The sequence below is a fragment of the Anomaloglossus baeobatrachus genome, chromosome 3 (assembly GCF_048569485.1).
Source record: "Anomaloglossus baeobatrachus isolate aAnoBae1 chromosome 3, aAnoBae1.hap1, whole genome shotgun sequence".
Classification (NCBI taxonomy): domain Eukaryota; kingdom Metazoa; phylum Chordata; class Amphibia; order Anura; family Aromobatidae; genus Anomaloglossus; species Anomaloglossus baeobatrachus.
The window spans coordinates 649,156,072-649,180,000 of NC_134355.1; the positions used below are offsets into that span (position 1 = coordinate 649,156,072).

General features: G+C 45.6%; 1 protein-coding gene across 1 annotated transcript in view; it reads right to left on the minus strand.

Moving 5' to 3' along the window:
- FKBP1B (FKBP prolyl isomerase 1B) overlaps window positions 1-23,929 on the minus strand; it is a 79,752-nt gene that overhangs the window by 46,504 nt on the left and 9,319 nt on the right. Inside the window, exon 2 of the mRNA XM_075341162.1 lies at window positions 22,172-22,219. Coding sequence (XP_075197277.1) covers window positions 22,172-22,219 — 48 coding nt within the window. The remainder of the gene's footprint in view (window positions 1-22,171; window positions 22,220-23,929) is intronic.

Sequence of the window (23,929 nt, forward strand, 5' to 3'; positions counted from 1 at the left end):
TCTTGATGTGACCTCCTGGCTTTCTGACCCTCGGCTCTCACCTGACTCCGTCTTCACTTGCTTCTCTGTACAGACGTGACCTCCAGTCACTGACTTTCGGCTTACCGACCACTCTATTACATCTGCGCACTGGTGCTAGTGACCTCTAGTGGGCTTGCGCTAAACTGCACTCAGGAGCACTACATCCTCCCTGAGTTCCTGTGCTCCCTAATGGTAGCATCACACCTTAGATGTCTTGGTAAGAACCAGGGGTGAAATAAGATTGGTTGTGGCCAGTGGTAAAAACATGTGTGTAACCACAGTGACCCCCATATACACATATGGCCCTCTACACTAAAGTCTACTGGAGCTTTGGAGACATTCAAGCCAGAAATTATCTTCAGCTGGCCATATGCTGGCGATAACAATTTGCCCAGAAGTTATCTTAGTTTGGTAGACAACTATCCTTCCCGACTTTGCCCACATGAGCTGCCGTCTTGACTCTTCATATGTATTCAACAAAGATGTACCAGAAAGTCACTGGCAGACAAAAATGGCACAAGCCTTTCTCCCTGGAAATCACAATGATGGGCATTGAACTTTTAACTGGCCGATTCTTCTCTGTTCCAAAAAATGTTGGAGGCCTCCTTTGGCCTTCAGCCAAAACTGTTCTAAAGAAATTCATAGGTCCCAGTCATGCCCTCTAAATAGTTCCCAAATTGCTAACCATTGGGTGCCAACTTACAAGAACTCCTAAAAGTTGAAGAGAAGGTGCACTACGAGCCAACCAGGGATTCACCGGAAACCTCTTCCCTATAGGGTGCTTTACACGCTGCCACAACGCTACCGATATATCGTCGGGGTCACGTCGTTGGTGATGCATATCCAGAGGCGGTAGCGACATCGCAGCGTGTGAAACCAAGGAGCGATTATCAACGATCGAAAAATCATTAAAAAATGGTGATTGTTGACACGTCGCTCCTTTCCTTAAAATCGCTGCTGCCACAGGTACGATGTTGTTCGTCATTCCTGCCGCACCACACATCGCTATGTGTGACACCGCAGGAACGACGAAGATCTCCTTACCTGCGTCCACCGTCAATGCGGAAGGAAGGAGGTGTGCGGCATGTTCCGGTCGCTCACCTCTGCCCCTCTGCTTCTATTGGCCGGCCACTTAGTGATGCCACAGTGACGTCGCTATGACGCCGAACGCACCTCCCCCTTGAAGGAGGGAATGTTCGGCGGTCACAGCGACGTCGCTAACAAGGTATGTGCGTGTGACACTGCCGTAGCGATAATGTTCGCTACGGCAGCGAGCACCAAATGTCGCACGAACGACGGGGGCGGGTGCTATCGTGCTCGACATCGCTAGCTATGGCTAGCAATGTCGCAGCGTGTAAAGCACCCTTATGTTGTAACGTACACTAGAAATTCCCGCTGCACAAGAAAGGGAGAAAGAGAACGGATGGTCCCTCCTCTACTGTTTCGCAAATGCTCTAAAGGGTGCTTTACACGCTGCGACATCGCTACCGATATATCGTTGGGGTCACATCGTTAGTGACGCACATCCGGCGCCGGTAGCGACATTGCAGCGTGTGACACCAAGGAGCGACGATCAACGATCGAAAAATTGTTCAAAAACGGTGATCGTTGACATGTTGCTCCTTTCCTTAATATCGCTACTGCAGGTACGATGTTGTTCGTCGTTCCTGCGGCATCACACATCGCTATGTGTGACACCGCAAGAACGACGAACAGCTCCTTACCTGCGTCCACCGGCAATGCAGAAGGAAGGAGGTGGGCGGGATGTTACGTCTTGCTCATCTCTGCCCCTCCGCTTCTATTGGCCGGCCACTTACTGATGCCGCAGTGACGTCGCTATGACGCCCGAACGCACCTCCCCCTTGAAGGAGGGAATGTTCGGCGGTCACAGCGACGTCGCTAACAAGGTATGTGCGTGTGACGCTGTCGTAGCGATAATGTTCGCTACGGCAGAGAGCACCAAATGTCGCACGAACGACGGGGGCGGGTGCTATCGCGCACGACATCGCTAGCGATGTCGCAGTGTGTAAAGCACCTTTAAGTCGAATGACAACATTTTGTTCTCTAAGAGAAAAAATCCCATTATCAAGAATATAATAACTTGTGAGTGTGAACGTTCCAGGTAATTACAACTTCTGCCGCTCATTAGAATCGGTTTTGTTGCGCCGCCTTTTCTTTTTTGGCCTGCATAATAAAGTGCGCATTAGGTGGATATTCCGCCTATGGTCCATTGTTTAGTATGTTTCTTTTATCCTCTGTCGATTCTGCCTCCTCCAGTCTCCCATTATCTCTTTTGAGGAGTAGTATTTGTATGCCCACTCATTGCTATTACTAAAGCCCACTCACTGATCTAGTTCCTAAAGCATTGCTATATTACATCATATGGTATTATGGGAATAACAAAAATAATAGTAATATTGTTATTATTAATAAATAAAATATTATTGCATATTTTTGAAAATGTGTAAAAATCTGCGCTTATTTCAGGGAGACCATATGTTTAATATGAATAGATCATGTTCAATTTCAATTTGTGACTGTCTTTAGGGGAGATAAGAAAAGGGGACAGCAGCTTACGCCCCTCTATAAGATGGATATATCAGGCTCAGCTAAAATTGAGGGTGAATGTGTTTGGGGACTTTGGAAGGAGAAGCGATTGCCGAAAGAGCAAACTGGGTAAGCATCGTAAATTCTAAAAGTTTAAATGGGTTGTAAAACATTAGAAAAAACAAGGCTGCTATCTTTCATAAGCAGCGCCACTCCATATTACAGCCCTGATACATTTGCTTAAAATATTGTCTATCAGGGGATACTGTTATGTCTGCCAATACAAATCTACTTTTGTTGTCTCAAGTGAAACTATGTGAACATCAAGTTCATTGTATATGTTAATGTGTAACCATCAAGCTCATTGACTTATGTGAGACTGGGTTACCATCAAGCCCATTGTATATGTTATTGTGTGTAACCATCAAGCCCATTGTATATGTTATTGTGTGTAACCATCAAGCCCATTGTATATGTTATTGTGTGTAACCATCAAGCCCATTGTATATGTTATTGTGTGTAACCATCAAGCCCATTGTATATGTTATTGTGTGTAACCATCAAGCCCATTGTATATGTTAGTGTGTGTAACCATCAAGCCCATTGTATATGTTAGTGTGTGTAACCATCAAGCCCATTGTGTATGTTAGTGTGTGTAACCATCAAGCCCATTGTATATGTTAGTGTGTGTAACCATCAAGCCCATTGTGTATGTTAGTGTGTGTAACCATCAAGCCCATTGTATATGTTAGTGTGTGTAACCATCAAGCCCATTGTATATGTTAGTGTGTGTAACCATCAAGCCCATTGTATATGTTAGTGTGTTTAACCATCAAGCCCATTGTATATGTTAGTGTGTTTAACCATCAAGCCCATTGTATATGTTATTGTGTGTAACCATCAAGCCCATTGTGTATGTTAGTGTGTGTAACCATCAAGCCCATTGTATATGTTAGTGTGTGTAACCATCAATCCCATTATGTATGTTAGTGTGTATAACCATCAAGCCCATTATGTATGTGTCAGTAACCATCAAGCCCATTATGTATGTTAGTGTGTGTAACCATCAAGCCTATTCTGTATGTTAGTGTGTGTAACCATCAAGCCCATTGTGTATGTTAGTGTGTGTAACTATCAAGCCCATTATGCATGTTAGTGTGTGTAACCATCAAGCCCATTATGTATGTTAGTGACAGTAACCATCAAGCCCATTGTGTATGTTAGTGTGTATAACCATCAAGCCCATTGTGTATGTTAGTGTATGTAACCATCAATCCCATTATGTATGTTAGTGTGTGTAACCATCAAGCCCATTGTGTATGTTAGTGTGTGTAACCATCAAGCCCATTGTATATGTTAGTGTGTGTAACCATCAAGCCCATTATGTATGTTAGTGTGTATAACCATCAAGCCCATTATGTATGTTAGTGTCAGTAACCATCAAGCCCATTATGTATGTTAGTGTGTGTAACCATCAAGCCTATTCTGTATGTTAGTGTGTGTAACCATCAAGCCCATTGTGTATGTTAGTGTGTGTAACTATCAAGCCCATTATGCATGTTAGTGTGAGTAACCATCAAGCCCATTGTGTATGTTAGTGTGTATAACCATCAAGCCCATTGTGTATGTTAGTGTATGTAACCATCAATCCCATTATGTATGTTAGTGTGTGTAACCATCAAGCCCATTGTGTATGTTAGTGTGTGTAACCATCAAGCCCATTGTATATGTTAGTGTGTGTAACCATCAATCCCATTATGTATGTTAGTGTGTATAACCATCAAGCCAATTGTGTATGTTAGTGTGTGTAACCATCAAGCCCATTGTATATGTTAGTGTATGTAACCATCAATCCCATTATGTATGTTAGTGTGTGTAACCATCAAGCCCATTGTGTATGTTAGTGTGTATAACCATCAAGCCCATTGTATATGTTAGTGTGTGTAACCATCAAGCCCATTGTGTATGTTAGTGTGTGTAACCATCAAGCTTATTGACTCATGTGACACTGTATCTATCAAACTCATTTTATTTGTGAGGTTAGGTAACTAGTGATGAGTTAGCACTACCATGCTCGGGTGCTCAGTACTCATAACTAAATGATGAGCGAGCACTACCATGCTCGGGTGCTTGTTACTAGTGATAAGCGGGCACTACCATGCTCGGGTGCTCGGTACTCTTAACTAGTGATGAGTGAGCACTACCATGCTCGGGTGCTCGATACTCGTAACTAGTGATGAGCAGGCACTACCATGCTCGTGTGCTCGGTACTCGTAACTAGTGATGATTGAGCTCTACTATGCTTGGGTGCTCGGTACTTGTAACTAGTGATGAGCGGGCACTACCATGCTCGGGTGCTCGGTACTCGTAACTAGTGATGAGCGGGCACTACCATGCTTGGGTACTCGGTGTGGCAATGTGTCCCTCCCCAACCCCCGGTCTGTATTCATGTACTCTATGCCATATAGGGTCATGTAGGTTGCTTGGCTTTCTTTGTTCTTCGTCGGATTGCCGGGTGGCGTCCCCAGAACTTTGAGGACTCATTGTGGACTCTAAATATTGATATTAGATGTTCTATGCTCCCTGCCTCAATAAAGCTTGTTGGATTGTTCATCGGCCCGGTGTCCCTGCCTGCTCTGTCCCATACCCCGTCACAAACTGGTGACAGCGGTGGGATCAGAGCAGAAGGAATGGAGGACAATGGTGCATCAACATCTGGAACCAGAACCTCAGAGTACAAGAACTGGACTTTGTCGAGCCTCAAAACAAAGGCCCGTTTTTTAGGAGTCGGCTACAAAGGACTCTCCAAGGAGCAACTAATTGAGGCTTTGCCTGTAAGATGGCACTGAGGAAGTATTTCCACAGCAAAGGGAGGAAAGACGGGAGCTGGAAGTAAATATCCAAAAAAGTCAGTGGGTTGTGTGGTATGAGGAGGAGATAACACTGCTGGGAGAGGAGGCCACCATAGAAGATAAGAGGGAGGCTATTCGCAGAGCTCAAGAGAGGGCATTGCTGGAGGGGAGGCTCACTGTGGAAGCAGCTAGAACCTCCAGAGAGACTGTACCCACAGCACCCACCATTAGTGAATTCCCCAGAGTGTCCCGTAAGGACTTTAAACCGTTTAATGAGGCTGAAGACGACATTGAGGGCTTCTTCCAGGATTTCGAGCATCAGTGCCGGTTGATAGAAGTCCCAGAAAGGGAGAGAGTCCGACATCTGGTGGGGCTCTAAGAGGGTGGAGCTGCTGAAGCTTATAGAACTATAGACCCCCGGTGGAACTGCGATTATGGAACCATTAAAAAAACCACATTGGAACATTACTGTGGCCTCAGATACATACAGGACTCCGTTCTGCACTTTAGCCTGTGATGGGGAAGGGTCTTTCAAAATGTATGCCCACAGACTCAAACAAGTATGTCATCGCTGGCTGGAGGGAGAGGGAGCCTTAACTTGGGAGACCTTCTTCCAGGTCATCCTAAAACAACAGTTCTATGCCAAGTGCCCTACTGAGATCCAGGAATGGGTGCGTGAGAGGAGACACAGTAGAACAAGCTGCAGCTCTAGCTGATGAGGTGCTCACTATCAGGTCTCAGTGGACGAAGCTGCTAGAGAGGGAGAAAAAATGACCAGCACCCAAACACCAGAGGTTCCTTGTCCTTCAGTACCCAATGTTCCCCCTCCAGGAGTGGATCTACAGGCACTGGAGAACAGACTGATGGAGGATCAGTTAGTTGGGTGTGGGCTGAGGTTCGAGCAGCTGGGATCTTCGCTGAGGCAAGACCCTGGCGCCTGTGTGTGGACTTATGGAAGCTGTCACGTGGGATTGGGTTGGGTCCCTTATCTGTTAAATCCATTGATTTCCTCCAAGGATTACTTCTACGTGTACTCTGGCGTCGGATTGCCGGGTGGCGCCCCCGGAACTTTGAGGGCTCACTGTGGACTCTAAATATTGATATTAACTGTTCTATGCTCCCTGCCTCAATAAAGGTTGTTGGATTGTTCATCGGCCCGGTGTCCGTGCCTGCTCTGTCGCATACCCAGTCACACTCGGTACTTGTAACTAGTGATGAGCGGGCACTACCATGCTCGGGTGCTCGGTACTCGTAGTGAACTGTCGAACGCTTGGATGGGCTCGACTCGTGAACGGAGTATGATGGAAATCAATGAGAAACTGGAGCTTCTTGCCTCGTGTGAGACTGTAACTATCGAGCTCTTTGTCTCCCTGTTGTGCTAACACTTGTCTTTGCCGGTTTGCTTCCACGATTGCTGAACATTGAACGACTCTGTACCTAATGGGTGCTATATTTTCTGCATTATATGTAAAGGGGCATACCTATCAATATTTCCACCTTACCTGTACATTTAATGCTTCTCTTGTCCTGTACTGCAGGGGAGGTTAACCCTTGCTGCCATGTTCCTCATAAATTGGAGCTAGCCCTGGGGTTCCTGGAAGCCACAAACCTTGTGAACAGATTCTTTTTTGTGTACTAAGAGCAAAGCTCTGGTCACACATGGTGCAATATACGAGGGTTAAATGTGAGATTTGCAGAGCAGCGAGCCGCGGCTGGATGTCATCCAGTAATGCCATCCAAATGGATGTGAATTAGTTATTGATAGAAAACAATAAATGTGCTAAGAACGATTCATGGAGAAGTCAGATAAGGAGCTTGATCAATACATACATTATCTAGGCCACTCTGTAAGTCGCACTGTTCTGCATTTTTACTGAAGATCCTAAAAGCACCCATCTCTCTTTTTAAAGGGGAATTCCATTTTCTAGACATTTATGGCGCATCCATGTCATAAATGTTTAATAGATGCTCTGGGAATGACACCATGCTTGTTTACACGCACAACTCACATAGAAGTGAATGGACAGGTCTACACATGTATGGCCACCTCTCTATTCATCACTGCCCTTTTTCATGCAAAATTTGGAATACCTCTTTATATCTAATATAGGATATGATGGCTACCGGCCCTCGTGCAGAATAGGATTTAGCAGACAGCCATTCTTTGGATTAGGACCACCATCTTATGGCTTATTTTATAGATTGGTGGAACTTCGCTGCGTATATATGATAATGTTCAATTTTAAAGGGGGGTTCAGATCACAAGAACCCCAAATGCAGATGGATGTTATTAGTCTCATGAATTGTCACAAGTGTGTCCCACTCCGGGGAGACCACTGGCAAGTCTGGGATCAAGTGGTCACAATGCCTTATTGTTCACAGGTCTACAACTGGTGTTTGAATGCATTTACTTTCTTTGAGTGCTGCAGGGGTTAAAGTACTTTTTCCTATCTGGCTGTCCTTTGTAGCCTTAAGGCCCCGTCACACTAAGCAACATCGCTAGCAACATCGCTGCTAACGAACAACTTTTGTGACGTTGCTAGCGATGTTGCTGTGTGTGACATCCAGCAACAACCTGGCCCCTGCTGTGAGGTCGTTGGTTGTTGCTGAATGTCCTGGGCCATTTTTTAGTTGTTGCTGTCCTGCTGTGAAGCACAGATCGCTGTGTGTGACAGCGAGACAGCAACAACTAATGTGCAGGCAGCAGGAGCCGGCTTCTGTGGAGGCTGGTAACCAATGTAAACATCGGGTAACCAAGAAGCCCTGTCCTTGGTTACCCGATATTTACCTTTGTTACCAGCCTCCTCCGCTCTCACTGTCAGTGCCGGCTCCTGCTCTGTGCACATGTAGCTGCAGCATACATCGGGTTAATTAACCCGATGTGTGCTGTAACTAGGAGAGCAGGGAGCCAGCGCTCAGTGTGCGCTGCTCCCTGCTCTGTGCACATTTAGCTGCAGCACACATCGGGTTAATTAACCCGATGTGTGCTGTAACTAGGAGAGCAAGGAGCCAGTGCTCAGTGTGCGCTGCTCCCTGCTCTCTGCACGTGTAGCTGCAGCACACATCGGGTAATTAACCCGATGTGTGCTGTAACTAGGACAGCAGGGAGCCAGCGCTCAGTGTGCGCTGCTCCCTGCACGTGTAGCTCCGTGCGGTGGTAACCAAGGTAAATATCGGGTTGGTTACCCGATATTTACCTTAGTTACCAAGCGCAGCATCTTGCACACGGCGCTGGGGGCTGGTCACTGGTTGCTGGTGAGCTCACCAGCAACTCGTGTAGCCACGCTCCAGCGATCCCTGCCAGGTCAGGTTGCTGGTGGGATCGCTGGAGCGTCGCAGTGTGACATCTCACCAGCAACCTCCTAGCAACTTACCAGCGATCCCTATCGTTGTTGGGATCGCTGGTAAGTTGCTTAGTGTGACTGGACCTTTAATCTCAGGTACAGCTGTTTTGTGACCACTCCCCTTCTCTATAAAATGTCAAACGTCTTACCATCTGATGCCGGTTATAGAATCTCATTCTAGTGCTGACCACTTTGGAAGGAGCTTGTCTCTGGAAGAAGCTGAGGAGTCTTGACTATTGCAGCTGCAGTGTTTTGCTGCATTGAAGAAACTTGGAGTGTTTTCCTTTTCATGTCGTTTGTCCCCTCTGTCGGTCTCCCTTACCTGGTATTGTATTACTAGAATCTTGGAGTGTTTTCCTTTTTATGTCTTTTGTCTCCTCTGTCGGTCTCCCTTACCTGGTATTGTATTACTGCAGTGGTGAGACTAGTGCTCTTGCCACCCTTCTCACTAGCCAGGGTGAGTTCAGGGCAAGCGAGGGCCTAGGCACGTCATTGTGAAGTACCCGTATAGGGATGTTAGAGAGCTTAGGGTTCAAAATCTGGTGAATTGCAGTAGGTGTCCCCTCTCCCTATCACCAGGGTCTTCTTTCTTTACCATCCCCATTGTCATCCTTGTGTTGCGCTGAATGCTGAGCATCTGTACATCTGGTGTGACCCATATGAGTCAAGCATCTTCTCTCGATCTAGCAGACCCGTGGCTAATATGAATGGCAGCATGCAAGTGTACATTTCTCCTATAGAGGCCACTGCAGAGGACGGCATGAAGAGGTCGGACAAAACAGGTGACGATCAGGTGATCGCCGCAGCTGACCTCATATTAAAGGATTATCTAATCACAGGATGGACTAAAAAAAAATATATTAATTATATACTATATTAATCTTAAAATCTAACCTCTTTAACCCCTTTAATTTAAAGGGACAATCTGAGCGCAATCTAAAAATACAGCTTTTCCCTGGAGTTTGGCCCCCCTAACGCCAGCTCCAAAGCCCCTCCTATAGGGACCCTGTCCATCAGTGGATTCATAGCGGTCTTCATTCAGGACCACTTAATGTCTGGGCAGTCAATAAATTAGAATATTGACTATTGGACTGGACCTGGTGTTTAAGTCCAGCACCATCATTAATACAGCGCTGTCCTCTGTATATTCTATAGCGATAAATGGCTACCGGGAAAAGACACATAGGGGACTGGTTACAACTGGTGAATCATTATTGATCCCAATATAAACAGTAGGATTTATACGTCTTTCTGCTGCTGCGTAGAAATAAAACTTGAGTTTACAGAAATCTAAATTCTACGGGGATTTCTTGCTATAAACAAGTATCAATTCACGCCGCTTGTTGACTCATTAAAACTTTGCCTCCAGCACATTTACCCTTAAAAAGAAATTCCTTAAAGACACAAATCTATAGTCTTAGACGTGAGAAGATGTCATCAGTTTTGATGAGCGGCCGCGGTACAATATCCCCTTTCTGCACGGTACAGCTTGATATATAGATGACGTTATTAGCCAAATCAATATTTTATTCATTAATGTATAAATCTACAGGAATGGAAGAAAAATACATTTACATTTAACTTTGCAATTTATATCCAACTAGCTGTAGTACCCGGCATTGCCCGGGATAGTAACTAAGGGTCTCTCTGTCTCTCTCACTCTCTCTCTATCCGTCCCTCTCTATCCGTTTTTCTTCTCCCTGTCCGCCTCTATCTCTCTATCTGTATGTCTCTGTCTCTCTGTGTTTCTCTCTGTATCTGTGTCTCTCTGTCTGTCTTTCTGTGTGTCTCTGTATCTGTGTGTCTCCCTGTCTGTCTCTCTATCTCTGTGTGTCTGTCTCTGTGTGTCTGTCTCTCTCTGTGTGTCTCTGTATCTGTGGATCTCCCTGTCTGTCTCTCTGTCTCTATCTCTGTGTGTCTCTGTCTCTCTGTATGTGTGTCTCTGTTTGTCTTTCTGTCTCTCTCTCTCTCTGTATCTGTGTCTCCCTGTCTGTCTCTCTGTCTGTGTGTCTCTCTATGTGTCTTTGTATTTGTGTGTCTCCCTGTTTGTCTATTTATCTGTGTGTATCTCTGTCTGTGTGTCTCTCTCTCTGTGTCTATTTGTATTTGTGTGTCTCCCTGTCTGTCTCTCTGTGTGTCTGTCTCTCTCTGTGTTTCTCTCTTTCTGTATTTGTGTGTCTCCCTGTGTATCTCTGTCTGCCTCTCTATCTGCCTGTCTCTCTGTCTGTCTCTGTCTCGCTCTCTGTCTCCCTGTCTATCTCTCTGTCTCCCTGTCTGTGTGTCTCGGTCTGTCCCTCTTTGTCTCTTTCACTCTGTCCCTCTCTCTCTCTGTCTGTCCCTCTTTGTCCGTTTCTCTCTCTGTATTTTTCTCTGTCTGTCCCTCTTTGTCTGCCTCTCTGTCTGTCTCTCCACCAAAATCATATCACCTCACACATAAGCTTCTTATACTAATAATGTCCTTTGTTGACTATAGCAACCAATCACAGCTGCTATTAATGACCTGTAGCTCCCAGCTCCATTGACTTTAATGTAAGCAGTTTTTTTGGTGAATAACTGTAAAGCGCGGGATTAAATTTTCCCCTCAAAACATAGTCTATGACGTTCCCGGAGTCAAATGAGGTGGCTGTGCAAAATTTTGTGATTGTAAATGTGACGGTGCGGATTCCTTTAGCGGACATACACACACACACACACACACACACACACATACATACATACACACACACAAACACACGCTTTATATATTAGATTACCTTTTACACACTGGTCTAGGCAGGAGGATGGCGATCACACAAGATGGAGCAGGCCCCGGACTGAGAGCCGCGACACCCATCAGACCGGACCCCCCTACGTGAGTATTATTAAGGTGTTTTTTAGGTTCTATAGAGCGGCCTTGGCTCTAATATACAGTATCCTAGAATGCTGTATTTAAGGGCTCACTGATGGTGGCCGCAGTTTATAAGGGAAAATCCAGGTGACAGGTTCCCTTTAAGTCCAGGAAATGAAAATCCGAATTTCCAAGGACTTTCCTTATTTGTTTGATGCACTGCCTACAAAAAAAGAGGGGAGGTTTACATAAATCCAGCCCCAAAAGTGGGAGGTCTCCTGACGGAACTGCCTTTGGAATAGACAGTGATTGGCTGCAGAGGTCACATGACTGCAGCACTTCTTCCTGTTCTGCCTTACAGATAGGTGACCCCTGCAGTCAATCACTGGCTACAGCACAGATAGGTGACCCCTGCAGTCAATCACTGGCTACAGCAATGATGTGTTGGTCACCGATCCAAACAGACCAAAAAGTAAAGAGACCGGCGGGGAACCTTGGGGCATTGGAATGGGGGCAGCAGGACCTCAGTAAGGTGAACATTACCTTTCATGAATATTTTCCAGTATTTCGAGAGCTGGACAACCTATTTAAAGGGTTATACCGGAAAAATAAAAACAGTTTTGCAGCCACACTGAATACTTTTAGAAGAATTTCTTCACTTTGTTTTCAATCCCAAAGGTTAAGCTAGGGGTAAAGTTCTCCTTTAAGGAAAAAAACCCTTCAAACGCTACAAGAGGAACTCTAGTCTAGTTCTAGTCTCCTGTTTCCGTCAGATTTATGCCCACAGGGGATATAGTAAGATACAGGTTCTCTTATCTGGTCTCTTTCACAGGAAAAATATCAAAAACCTCACACGACGGCTTTGGTAAAGAACAGGCGTCACATCCTTACATGTGAATCGCAGCCATGATTTATTCATCTCTCCTGTGCGAACACTGACAATGAAGTGCGCACATTCCACATCAAAGCTGCCACATGGAGAGATGGTGGATGATCGACGCAGAGCCCCACTACAAAGCACCAATGACGAGGGATGGTCCCTGATGGACGCCTCCTGGATAAATCACACGTAGCTCCGAAATGGAAGAAAAACTTTCCAAATAGGATTTATTCCGCTATAACGAAATCTGCGCCATCTGGAAGTCACCAGATTGCAAGGATATTACCGGGCTCTTTTGTCTTCACAGAAAGGGAGGACCCATATGTGCCGGTTCTGTCGATAGTAATGGGTACAGGCTGTTTTAGGACTGTGATAGCGCGTTTCAAAAGTGATCAGTATACACCCTTAAGGTGGCCGTGCATCGGATATATCAGACAGCCGAAAAAGCTAAACTAGACCTGAAAGTAGATAGTTGTGCACAAGTTGTCCTTGGGGTCGTTTTTGGGCTTTCCAATCCCAGAAAGCATAGATCACAGCTGTGACCAATTTGAGTTGTCCTAAGGGGTTATGGGCAACATTTATTAGGTATATATCTGCAGGATAAATCAAAACTTGTTGGTCAGTGGAGGTCCAAGCCCACTAATCCCAAGGAGAGGATTGGAAATGCCCTTTTAGTAGTCCCGGTGGCCAGCACAGAGCTACACTTTTTCTGGGCCACCAGTGCTGGAGTAGTACTTTGGGATCATAATGGGATATACTGGCTTAGCTTTTAAAGGGTTAAACAATCATATATATGACTTTTGGTCATGAAGGTTTCCCTTAAGGGAAACACATTTCCTTAAAGGGTGGCCAGAGCCTTTAGACTGGCTGACAAATAGTCAGTTGGTGTAACATGTGTGTCCTGCTCTGGGGAGAACTCTGGTGGGTCTGGGACCAGAAGGTCACAACACCTTTTTGTTCGCAGGTCCATATCTTGTATTTGAGTAAATCTACTTTCTTTTAGTGAGGTAGAGCTTGAGAACTCTTTCCTATCTGGCTGATCTTTGTAGCTTTAATCTCAAGTGCAGCTCTTTTGTGACCACTCTCCTTTTCTATAAAATGTGACTTGTCTTACCATCTGATGCTGGTTATAGATTCTCATTTCTATGCTGACCACTTTGGAGGGAGCCTGTCTCTGGAAGAAGCTGAAAAGTCGTGATTATTGAAGTTATGCTGTTTAGCTGCATTGGAGAATCATGAAGTGCTTTCCTGTTTGTGTCTATTTCCCTCTATCTGTCTCCCATACCTTGTGTTTGTATTATTACAGTTTTGAGACTAGTGTTCTTGCCAGCCTTCTCATTAGCCAGGGTAAGTTCAGGGCAAGAGAGGGCCTAGGCACGTGACGGTGATGAGGGGAAGGATTCATATAGGGATGTTTGGGAGTGAATGGTACTGACTCAGGTGAATTGCAGTAAGTGTCTCCTCTCCCATCTCCTTGGCCTTCCTTCTATGTCATTCCTGTTGTTACCCTTGTGTTGTACTGCATGCTTCAGCGTAACAGTTGGCCAATATACAACCTTCTGGTTGTTAGCCCCGAAGAACGTGACCAATAAATGGACAAGCCAGTAGGGCCAAACAATTAGCCAGATTTCTCTCTTGGGCTACCTCGCAGAAGTGAACGAGGGAAGGTCAGGAGGTCTCTCACACATAAGATGAAGGTCAGCCAAACACACTGATTTCGTCTGTATCGGCCAACTTTCTGATCTGTATGGAGACCTCCTGATTCTCCCGACAGATGACCAATACTTTGGTTTTCAGGGTAGATAAGTTGCTTTCTCCTTTCTCCCACTCGAAAACACATGAACTCGAGGGCGAGAACCTATGTGTATGGAGGAGTCAGGAGAAATATCTCATGTCTATGACCGGCTGAAGGATGGAGGCGGCAGACATTTGTTCATCGACTATTGCTGGCATGTCAGCTTCCTGCCCACCTGCTCTTATTGTACATGTACAATATTCAATCATGTTATTATTTTTTTTCCCACTATTATTTTATCATAAAGCAATCAAAATGATTTAACACTAGAACTACTGGACTCGTGACACGTATATAGAAATATATGGTGCAAAGTAGTCAAAATGACTACCTCAGTAGTTCTAGTGTTAAAAAGGTTTTCGTTTCTGGTTCAGACAACCTTTACTTGTTAGAAAGGTTACTTTAAAAGGGAACCTGTCACCAGATTTGTTGACTATAAGCTGCGGCCACCACCAGTGGGCTCTTATATACAGCATTCTTGAATACTGTATATAAGAGCCCAGGCTGCTCTGTATAACATTAAAATCATTTAATAATACTCACCTAAGGGGCGGTGCAGTGTAGACTGGTTGAGTGAGTGTCTCCGTTCTCCGGTACCAGCGCTTCCTCTGTCGACCATCTTTGTCCTCCTTCTTTTGAAGCCTGGGTACATGACGCATCCTACGTCATTCACACTAGCCAGCATTGAGGTCCTGCGCAGGCGCACTTTGATCTGTCCTGAGCAGGGCAGATCAAAGTATTGTAGTGCGCCTGTGCGGGACCTCAATGCCGGATAGTGTGCATTATGTAGGACGCGTCATGCACCCAGGCTTCAGAAGAAGGAGGACAAAGGTGGCCGAAAGAGGAAGCGCCGGTACCGGAGAACAGACACCCATCCGACTAGTCCGCACCGCACTGCCCCGTAGGTGAGTATTATAAAGTCATTTTTACATTCTACATAGCAGCCTGGGCTCTTATATAAGAGGGCACTGGTGGTTCCCGCAGCTTATAGTGACCAAATCGGGTGACAGGTTCTCTTTAACAATTAAGCCGATCACAAAGTGTCTCCCTGGTGGAAATCCCAGCGATCAGCTGTAATCTATAAAGAAGCCTGGTAGTGTCTAATTTACCTGCAGCGCCACCACTGGAGAAATGATGCATTACACAGTAGTCATTAAAATCAGGAGAGAACAAGCAGGACAGGACAGGTCCTCCAGAGTGAGAGATGCTCTTTATCACCGCTCTGGGGAAGAGATGAAGATCTAGAATTTCCCAATAGGGTATATGATGAAACCAGACACCCCCTTTTTAATAAAATATAAAAAAATTGTCAAATGACTATTTACAACACAGAAAAATCTCGATTTAATTGTAGACCTCCAAATGCCAGTCTCGCCAAGGTATGGAGTTTTCCTTTTTAGGGCAGAGAACCCCCTCATGAGAATTGATTAAAACAGGATTTCTAGAGAACAGATCCATAACCCCCTCTCCATTACAACCCACCGCATCCTGTGATTGAATTGCCAATTCCCTTGTAAGCCACCATCTGTATTAAGAATAATTTATGCGCGTTGTCAGTGTGCACATAAAACGTATTTATCAATATTTTATGACTTATTAAAGGCATTGCACAGCTAATGGATTTAAAAGGAACCTTAGAAGATCATTTAGAAACCCAACCCTTCCGAAAGTGAGACATGGGTTTATTTATTACAATATATCATGCTGTATTAAAGGGGTTGTCCAGGATTAGAAAAAAAAAGGGTCTACTGTGCTAGAAACAGCGCCACTCTTGTTAATGGGCTGTGTCTGCATTTATGCATTTAAGTGATTCTGCAGTGCATTAACAAAAGAGTTGCCTTATCTAGAAAGATAATCCACTTTTCTACTCCTGGAAAACCCAAATATTGGAGATCTAGACTGATATATAATAGCACTTTAGTTTCTGATATCTTATGATCCAAATTATTAGGGTCATTGGCAGCTATAGACATTCATCTACATCAGGCATGTCAAACTCATATACGGAGGTACAAAATTAAAAGATTTAGAGAAAGTTATGGGTCAACCTAGTCACGGCCCTACATAGTCTTCCATACAGAATAATGTGCTCCACATTGCCCTCCATACAGAATAATGTGCTCCACATAGCCCTCCATACAGAATAATGGGCCCCAGAAAGTCTTCCATACAGAACAATGTGCTCCACATAACTTCCATACAGAATAATGGGCCCTACATAGTCCTCCATACAGAATAATGGGCCTCACATAGCTCTCCATGCAGAATAATGGGCTTCACATAGCCCTCCATACAGAATAATGGGCCCTACATAGCCCTCCATACAGAATAATAGGCCCCACATAGCCCTCCATACAGAATAATGTTCCCCATATAGCCCACCATTCAAAATAATGGGCCCTACATAGCCCTCCATACAGAATAATGGCCCCACATATCTATCCATACAGAATAATAGGCCCCACATAGCCCTCCATACAGAATAATGGCCCCACATAGCCCTCCATACAGAATAATGGACCCCACATAGCCCTCCATACAGAATAATGGGCCCCACATAGTCCTCCATACAGAATAATGGGCCCCACATAGCCCTCCATACAGAATAATGGCCCCACATAGCCCTCCATACAGAATAATTGACCCCACATAGCCCTCCATACAGAATAATGGCCCCACATAGTCCTCCATAGAGAATAATGGGCCCCACATAGTCCTCCATCCAGAATAATGGGCCCCATATAGCCCACCATTCAAAATAATGGGCCCCACATAGCTCTCCATACAGAATAATGGGCCCCACATAGCCCTCCATACAGAATAATGGCCCCACATATCCATCCATACAGAATAATGGGCCCCACATAGCCCTCCATACAGAATAATGGCCCCACATAGCCCTCCATACAGAATAATTGACCCCACATAGCCCTCCATACAGAATAATGGCCCCACATAGTCCTCCATAGAGAATAATGGGCCCCACATAGCCCTCCATACAGAATAATGGGCCCCATATAGCCCACCATTCAAAATAATGGGCCCCACATAGCTCTCCATACAGAATAATGGGCCCCACATAGCCCTCCATACAGAATAATGGCCCCACATATCCATCCATACAGAATAATGGGACCCACATAGTCCTCCATACAGAATAATGGGACCCACATATCCATCCATACAGAATAATGGGACCCACATAGCTCACCATACAGAATAATGGGACCCACATATCCATCCATACAGAATAATGGGACCCACATAGTCCTCCATAGAGAATAATGGGCCCCACATAGTCCTCCATCCAGAATAATGGGCCCCATATTGCCACCATACAGTATTATGGGCCCACATTAAAAAAAAATGAAATTCTCACCTCTCCTCTTTTCCCCGCTGTTCCGGTCTCGGTAGTGAGCCCTCTGAAGCTCTTCACCTCTAGCACCGCTGTGCTGAGACGTCAGACGCACAATGATGAGGGAGGTAGCAGATCGCCTCCATCTTCCATCATTGCTTTCAATTGTAACACCATTCAAGATGCTGATACAGTGGAAAATGCAATGCTGGGCATGGGGGGAGGGGCGGTGGCGGGCCAAATAAAATCAGCCTGCGGGCCAGAGTATGACGTATGTGATCTACATGGTCATTTCATGGTAAGATGGAAAATATAAAATAGGGCAGCACCCACACAGACCGCGCAAAATAATGATCAGTCCAGTTCCGTGATGTTAAAACCGCACTTGCTGACCTTTTTTTCCGCAATGTCCGAGGGCTCCGCAGAATAGGTGGAAATACATTAACTCTTCTTCAAAATACACAACATTGCCTGCAAAACTGTCCTAAATGAAGAGTAGAGGGTTACCATACGAGCAGAGCGTCGCTGGAAGGCTGGAGGTGGCTTTTATTACAGGGACATAATGCTGAGCCAGCACTTACAGTATCGCCCAGAGACACCCTAGGAATATGAACTGGTGCTCGTAAGCTGAGCCGGTCCTGCACATACTGTAACACGAATGTGACCACTCTCAAGTGTCCCCGATGCAAAAACCAAATGTATAAGGCATGTATATTGCTCCCTCATAAATATCGTCAACTGCAGCGACACTTTGCAGTCTTTGGTCATAGAACTCTTTACTGATCGGGCTCCATCTAACCAAACTGTGTCCTCTCCTATCCGTTGAGAATGTGGCAGCGAAGGTTATATTTCTGTCCAGAAGCTTCACTGATGCCTCCTCCTTGTGCCAGCCATTACACTGATTGCTCATCCACAACAGATACAAACTTCTCTCGCTCTCACCTATAAATCTCTTCTCTGTTCTGCAGCGTGCTATATCTCATCCCTTATTTCCGTCTATTGTGCCGCCCTCGTGCCAGCAGCCGCCGCTGCTCGGGTCCAGACCCGCTGTGTGTGTCTGTGGCTCGAGGGATCCTCCGGACCTGGGGGTCATGTGGACACGCCGAATAAAAAGGGGGGACATACTGTAGATGTACGGGCTAGGCCGTATTAAGTTTGTGATGCCACCCATGGTGTGTGGTGAAGTGGGACACCACGGCTGCTGTTGTGGGATACCTGGGGGAGATGTAGTGGCAGCTGGATGTTAACCCCTCCGTGGGTAGGGATGGTTGCCCCGGGACCCAGTGTCTTTGTGCAGAGGATAGCGATGGCAAGGGCCGGTGCGCCCGGACGTGCGAGGGGATGTTTGGTTACTCACAGCAAATTAATCACACGAGTCTTTTGGTAAACAAAGGTGTTAGTGGCCGGCCGCCGCGGCCGGTTGCAGTCAGGTCCCCCACCCGGTCTGGTGGTCACTGTCCTTTTCCCTCTGCACTTGTTTTGTGTATCGTGGACTGCCTGGTCTGGAACTCAGGAGTCCGCTCCCGGCTGGCTGTGGCCTAAGGAGCCGTGCCCCCAGACGCTGGCCTGTGGGATCTATGGGCCCTGGCGGTGGCCTTGTCCCTATCGGTGGGCTGTTGTCTTCTTTAGGGTCTTTGGGTGGGACAGGAGCTATAATCCTGTCCTCAATTGGTTAATTAGCTAGGCCACTGGTTTCGGTCCTGGCTTCAGGGTCCGAGTACCCCTTCTGTGCTACGGTTTCCGGGTCAGTTCTCCGTGTTGGTACCAGCAGGCTACAACCCTGTCCCGGTCCACCTCGGATCTGCTGAGCCGTCTTCCCGTCTCCTGCTGACGGAGACCACTGTCTGCCACCTAGCCAAAGGCACCAGGGCTCCGACCCTGGCACCGGTCAACTTCCTCTGCTGGAGCTACACCTAGCTCCAGCCTACACTCCTCTCCACTTGAACTACAAACTTCACTCCCCTGTGTTTTCCCACCCCGGGCTGTCTAAACCCCTAGGTGGGCGTTTCCAACCGCCTGGTCACGCCCACTGGTGTGCCTGTCTTGCCCTAAGGGGGGTGATTAGGGTTTCAGGTCGGCTGTGTGTTACCTAGGTGAGGGAAGGTGTTATGCGGGGGCCTATCTGTGACTACCTGTGCCCACCGTTCTGATTTAAGACTCATATCCTCCATAATCCAAACCTCGTACCTCCGTCTACAAGACTTTGCTCATGCTGCGCAAGTGTTCTGGAATGCACTACCCGAAAAAATCCAACCCCTACATAGCCCCTATGTTTTCAAGCATGCTTTAAAACATATCTCTTTAGACAGGCTTATCATCTCAACTCACTATCCTAACTCTCCCCTATTCATTCCTTCTAAATGTTATGATGTGTTCCCTCCTATTCATCGTTCTCCGCTTCCTCCTGGCGTCCAACAGCATGTGGTTCCAGTACTTAGAGAAATACTGGCTGATGAAGGATCATGCAACTTCATATCATAGCCCATATTTATTGTAATGATGGCCGGACTGTACATGACAAGCATGTTCTACGTATTGTACACCCCCTACTAACAATGACTCTATACAACCACATCCTTTACCAAATTTGAAAAGCTTAAAGAGTCATCCCTCATTACCATAGATTGGTATTATTGGATAGTGCTTGTACAAATAAGCACTTTGGCAATTTACTGCTTATTAAAATTTGCAACTGTTCTTTAGATATCAACACTTTTCTTTTGTTGACATCTTGTTGTCTAGGAGACCGACCACCGCTGCTGTATATCTTGTAAACACTGCGCTGATGTAGGCCAGTATTAGGCGGTAACAGCGCACTCCAGCCTTCATCCCCAGCTTCAAATCAGTGCTTACAAGCTCAATAGCAAAGTATTTCTGAATACTGAGTATGTTCTCCTTTTTAGTTGCGATGGTCAGTCTCCAAGACAACAAGGTGTAAACAAAAGAAAAGTGATAATATCTCAAGAATAGTGATGGGCGAACCTCGAATGTAAAAGTCCGGATCCATGCGGTTTTAAGGGGCCCGGGTGCTGGACCAGGGACTGGGATCTGGCACTGGGGAAATTAAAAATATAAAGGAAAAATAAAGAAAATAAGAATAAAGCGAGCACTTCATACTTACCGAGGTTCCGTCGCGGCTGTACACTGCTCCTGCGGCCTTCTTGTGCCGCTCATCATTGCTCATACATATGCACTGCTTTCCCCACCCACCAGCTGGCCTGGCCTCTATGAATGGCTGCAGTCAGACGCGCCCCCAGCCTGTGTAACAGTGTCTGCCTGCAACTAATCACAGGCTCTGTCTGCGGGTCAGAATCACGATTCGTGAACCAGGAGGGCTCAGGATCAGCAGAGGAGGAGACATCGCAGGCGCAGCTTATCCGGAGCCTACTGCTTCATGATTCCTGAACCAGGAGGGATAAGGATGAGAAGAGGAGGAGACATCACGGGCGCAGCTCATCCTGAGTCTGCTGTTTCATGATTCATGAACCAGGAGGGCTCAGGATGAGCAGAGGAGGAGACATCGCAGGCGCAGCTCATTCTGAGCCTGCTGTTTCATGATTCATGAATTAGGAGGGCTCAGGATGAGCAGAGGAGGAGACTTCTCGGGCACAGGTCATCCTGAGCTGATTTTGAACACGGCCCTCTATCACGTGACAAACTACGTCATACCTGGAGGGAGACCGTACATTCTAGCATCTACCTTTATTTTCTGTGAGTCTACACAGCTCTACTCAAGAACGGCTGAAAATTTTAAGAAGCAGTAAATTGCAAAATTGCTTGTATTTCCAAGCACTATCTGACAATATCCATTTAATAAGATGGGAATATCTTTTAAAGGGGGTTGTTTAGTGATTCAAAATGATTTTCAAGGGCTCAAATAGAATTAAAATAGAAATACTCGACCACAAATAATCCCAGTGACTATACTTTCTGTTCCCTTTGGCTACATGTAGACAATGTCAGGAAATTTCTTCTTACTGGCACAGGTAAGTCACAGCAGTGACCATTGGTTGACTAAGCGGGCATTTACGGTGTTGTGAAAGAGAACAGTATGGACCAGGTGAGACAGAATGGGAGTGGCGGAGAATCAGTAAGGGGGTGAGTTTGGTTTTCTTTTTAGAAAACCAGTCTGAGGCCTTCAAAATATTTGGAGGTTTGGATTTTCCGTCACATGAACAGCCCAATCACTGGGACATCTTTTTTAAGATTGTCCTCTCATATTTAGGACAGTGCCACCTCCTATTGAGCCCTTATGACCAGTAATATGACATGTCATTATGCCTTAGGAACCCATAGAATCTCTCCATAACAAACATAAAAACTTTACTTGTGTTTCAGAGAACCCCTTTTCTAGGTCTTAAGAAACATCAGGGTTCTAGCAAACTTTGGTTTTGAAGGCGATACTGCTTTTTTGTGGGTGCGGGAGATACATAGATGACAACAACTGAGCCCTCTTTTTGCATCTCATCAAGAGAAGGTGCACATCATTAGCAAGAAGGTGGCATTCTCCCATCCAACATAAATATGAGTCAGGACATCCTGTGTCTTACCTGTGTAGTGGACGACGCATGTCTGACCCTTCTTGGGGAAAGTCCTTCCTAAAAGTAAAAAAAAGAAAAAGTAGAACATATATATGCAAATGTGCCAAAGTGACTGGAAATCGTTTATAACGGGAATATTCAGAATGATCCAGTGTAATGTAATTAATGGCTCTATACCACAGATTCCTGATAAGTGGCCTATTATACAGTATGTAGAAAGTTGTCCTTTGTCTTCTCTTGTTAATAGACTGTATACAATAATCGTGGAAATCACTTCCAATACCATGTTACTACAAACAAAAACCTGACCTCAAGAGCCTATTTTGTTCCCATGGAATATATTGGTCAGCGCTGACCAACGTGCCTTGTGTTACATTACTACAGCTTCCTTTCGGAACTAACAGCTAGTCATCCTGACCACCCATGCATGGGTTCTTATGACTAGGCCTCATCCACAAATTCCAAACCTGTGGGGTATTAGCTCTGGTAGGCAATGGCAGAAACGCTGTAAAGAGGCAAACACAGTGTTCTCAGTCCAAAACTCAGTGTTTTATTCACACTGGTGCTTTGCAAAATTCCAACTTGTCAAACAGCATAGCATAGGTCCTAGACATGCCAGTCCATTTAGGCACGTTATTCTCACAAAACCTGCTTCAGATTTCCAGCCCAAACACCACCCCACACTGAGGAGTTAGGGCTACTTATGCTGTCCTAACACCTTCAACTGTGCAGCCCGGGCTTTGACACTAAACCTGGGATAGCAGAGAAGGTCCAGGCCACGGCTTGACCTCTTCCCTGCTGCTCACAAGTAAAAAAGAGGCACTTTCTGGGAGGAATAAATCTACCACCTACCAAAATACCCCACACTACCTTATGGACACTTCAAATTACCCCAATAATTCTCTCTCATTTTCAGGAAGCCCCTTATTAAGAGCTAAGATACAACTGGATCCTACAAGACTTTGGTTCCTATGTGACTGCTCATATGATTTCTATATTTGTGAGCCATCAACGTTCTTTAATACTTCTCTCAATGTTTCGTTGAGAAAAACAGAAAACAAAGCGGTTGACAAGTGACCGCTAGTATCCATATTGCATATGAGCGGTCACATGACCACCGATTGAACCGTGAAACACAATGGCGGGACTAGGACACACCGTCAATGTTCAACTACATCCCTATATGGCCTCCCAAAAAAACTTTAGAGGGGGAATGATTTTAAGCTTATGCACGACAACCATCTTGGGAACAAAAACATTGGGCGTTGAAACCCAATATGTGTCATCCTTTATTTTCCCCCAATAATGTGTATTGGAAGGAACAGTTGAATGGTGGGCTAGCCCTGCTGACAACAGGATAGAAGACTTCATTCTAAGCTTTCTATACAGATCAATGTATATTATTGACTTTTAACATGCGCCCACAATTAGGAACTATAATGTGTTGCCATGACAATCAATCTTCTCCTAGCCTGGACTGGTCCTCCAGCTAGGCCAAAGCTCATGTTCATTGTTGGTGTGGTATATGGACATGGGAACATGTAAGAAATAGCGTGTAGTACTCAGAACAGTGGCTGTGCTTTTGTTTCTTCTCCTTCTTCCCCATTATTTCCCATCACTGACATTCTTTAGTGTTTCCTTCATACTCCCCGTAGGATGGATAGGGATTTGTAGAGACTTCTGTAGAATCCTAATGACACAAATACCAAGTTCATATAGCTGTCAGGTAATGTATTCCACAGTCAGCCCTCCTACATGTTGACTGTT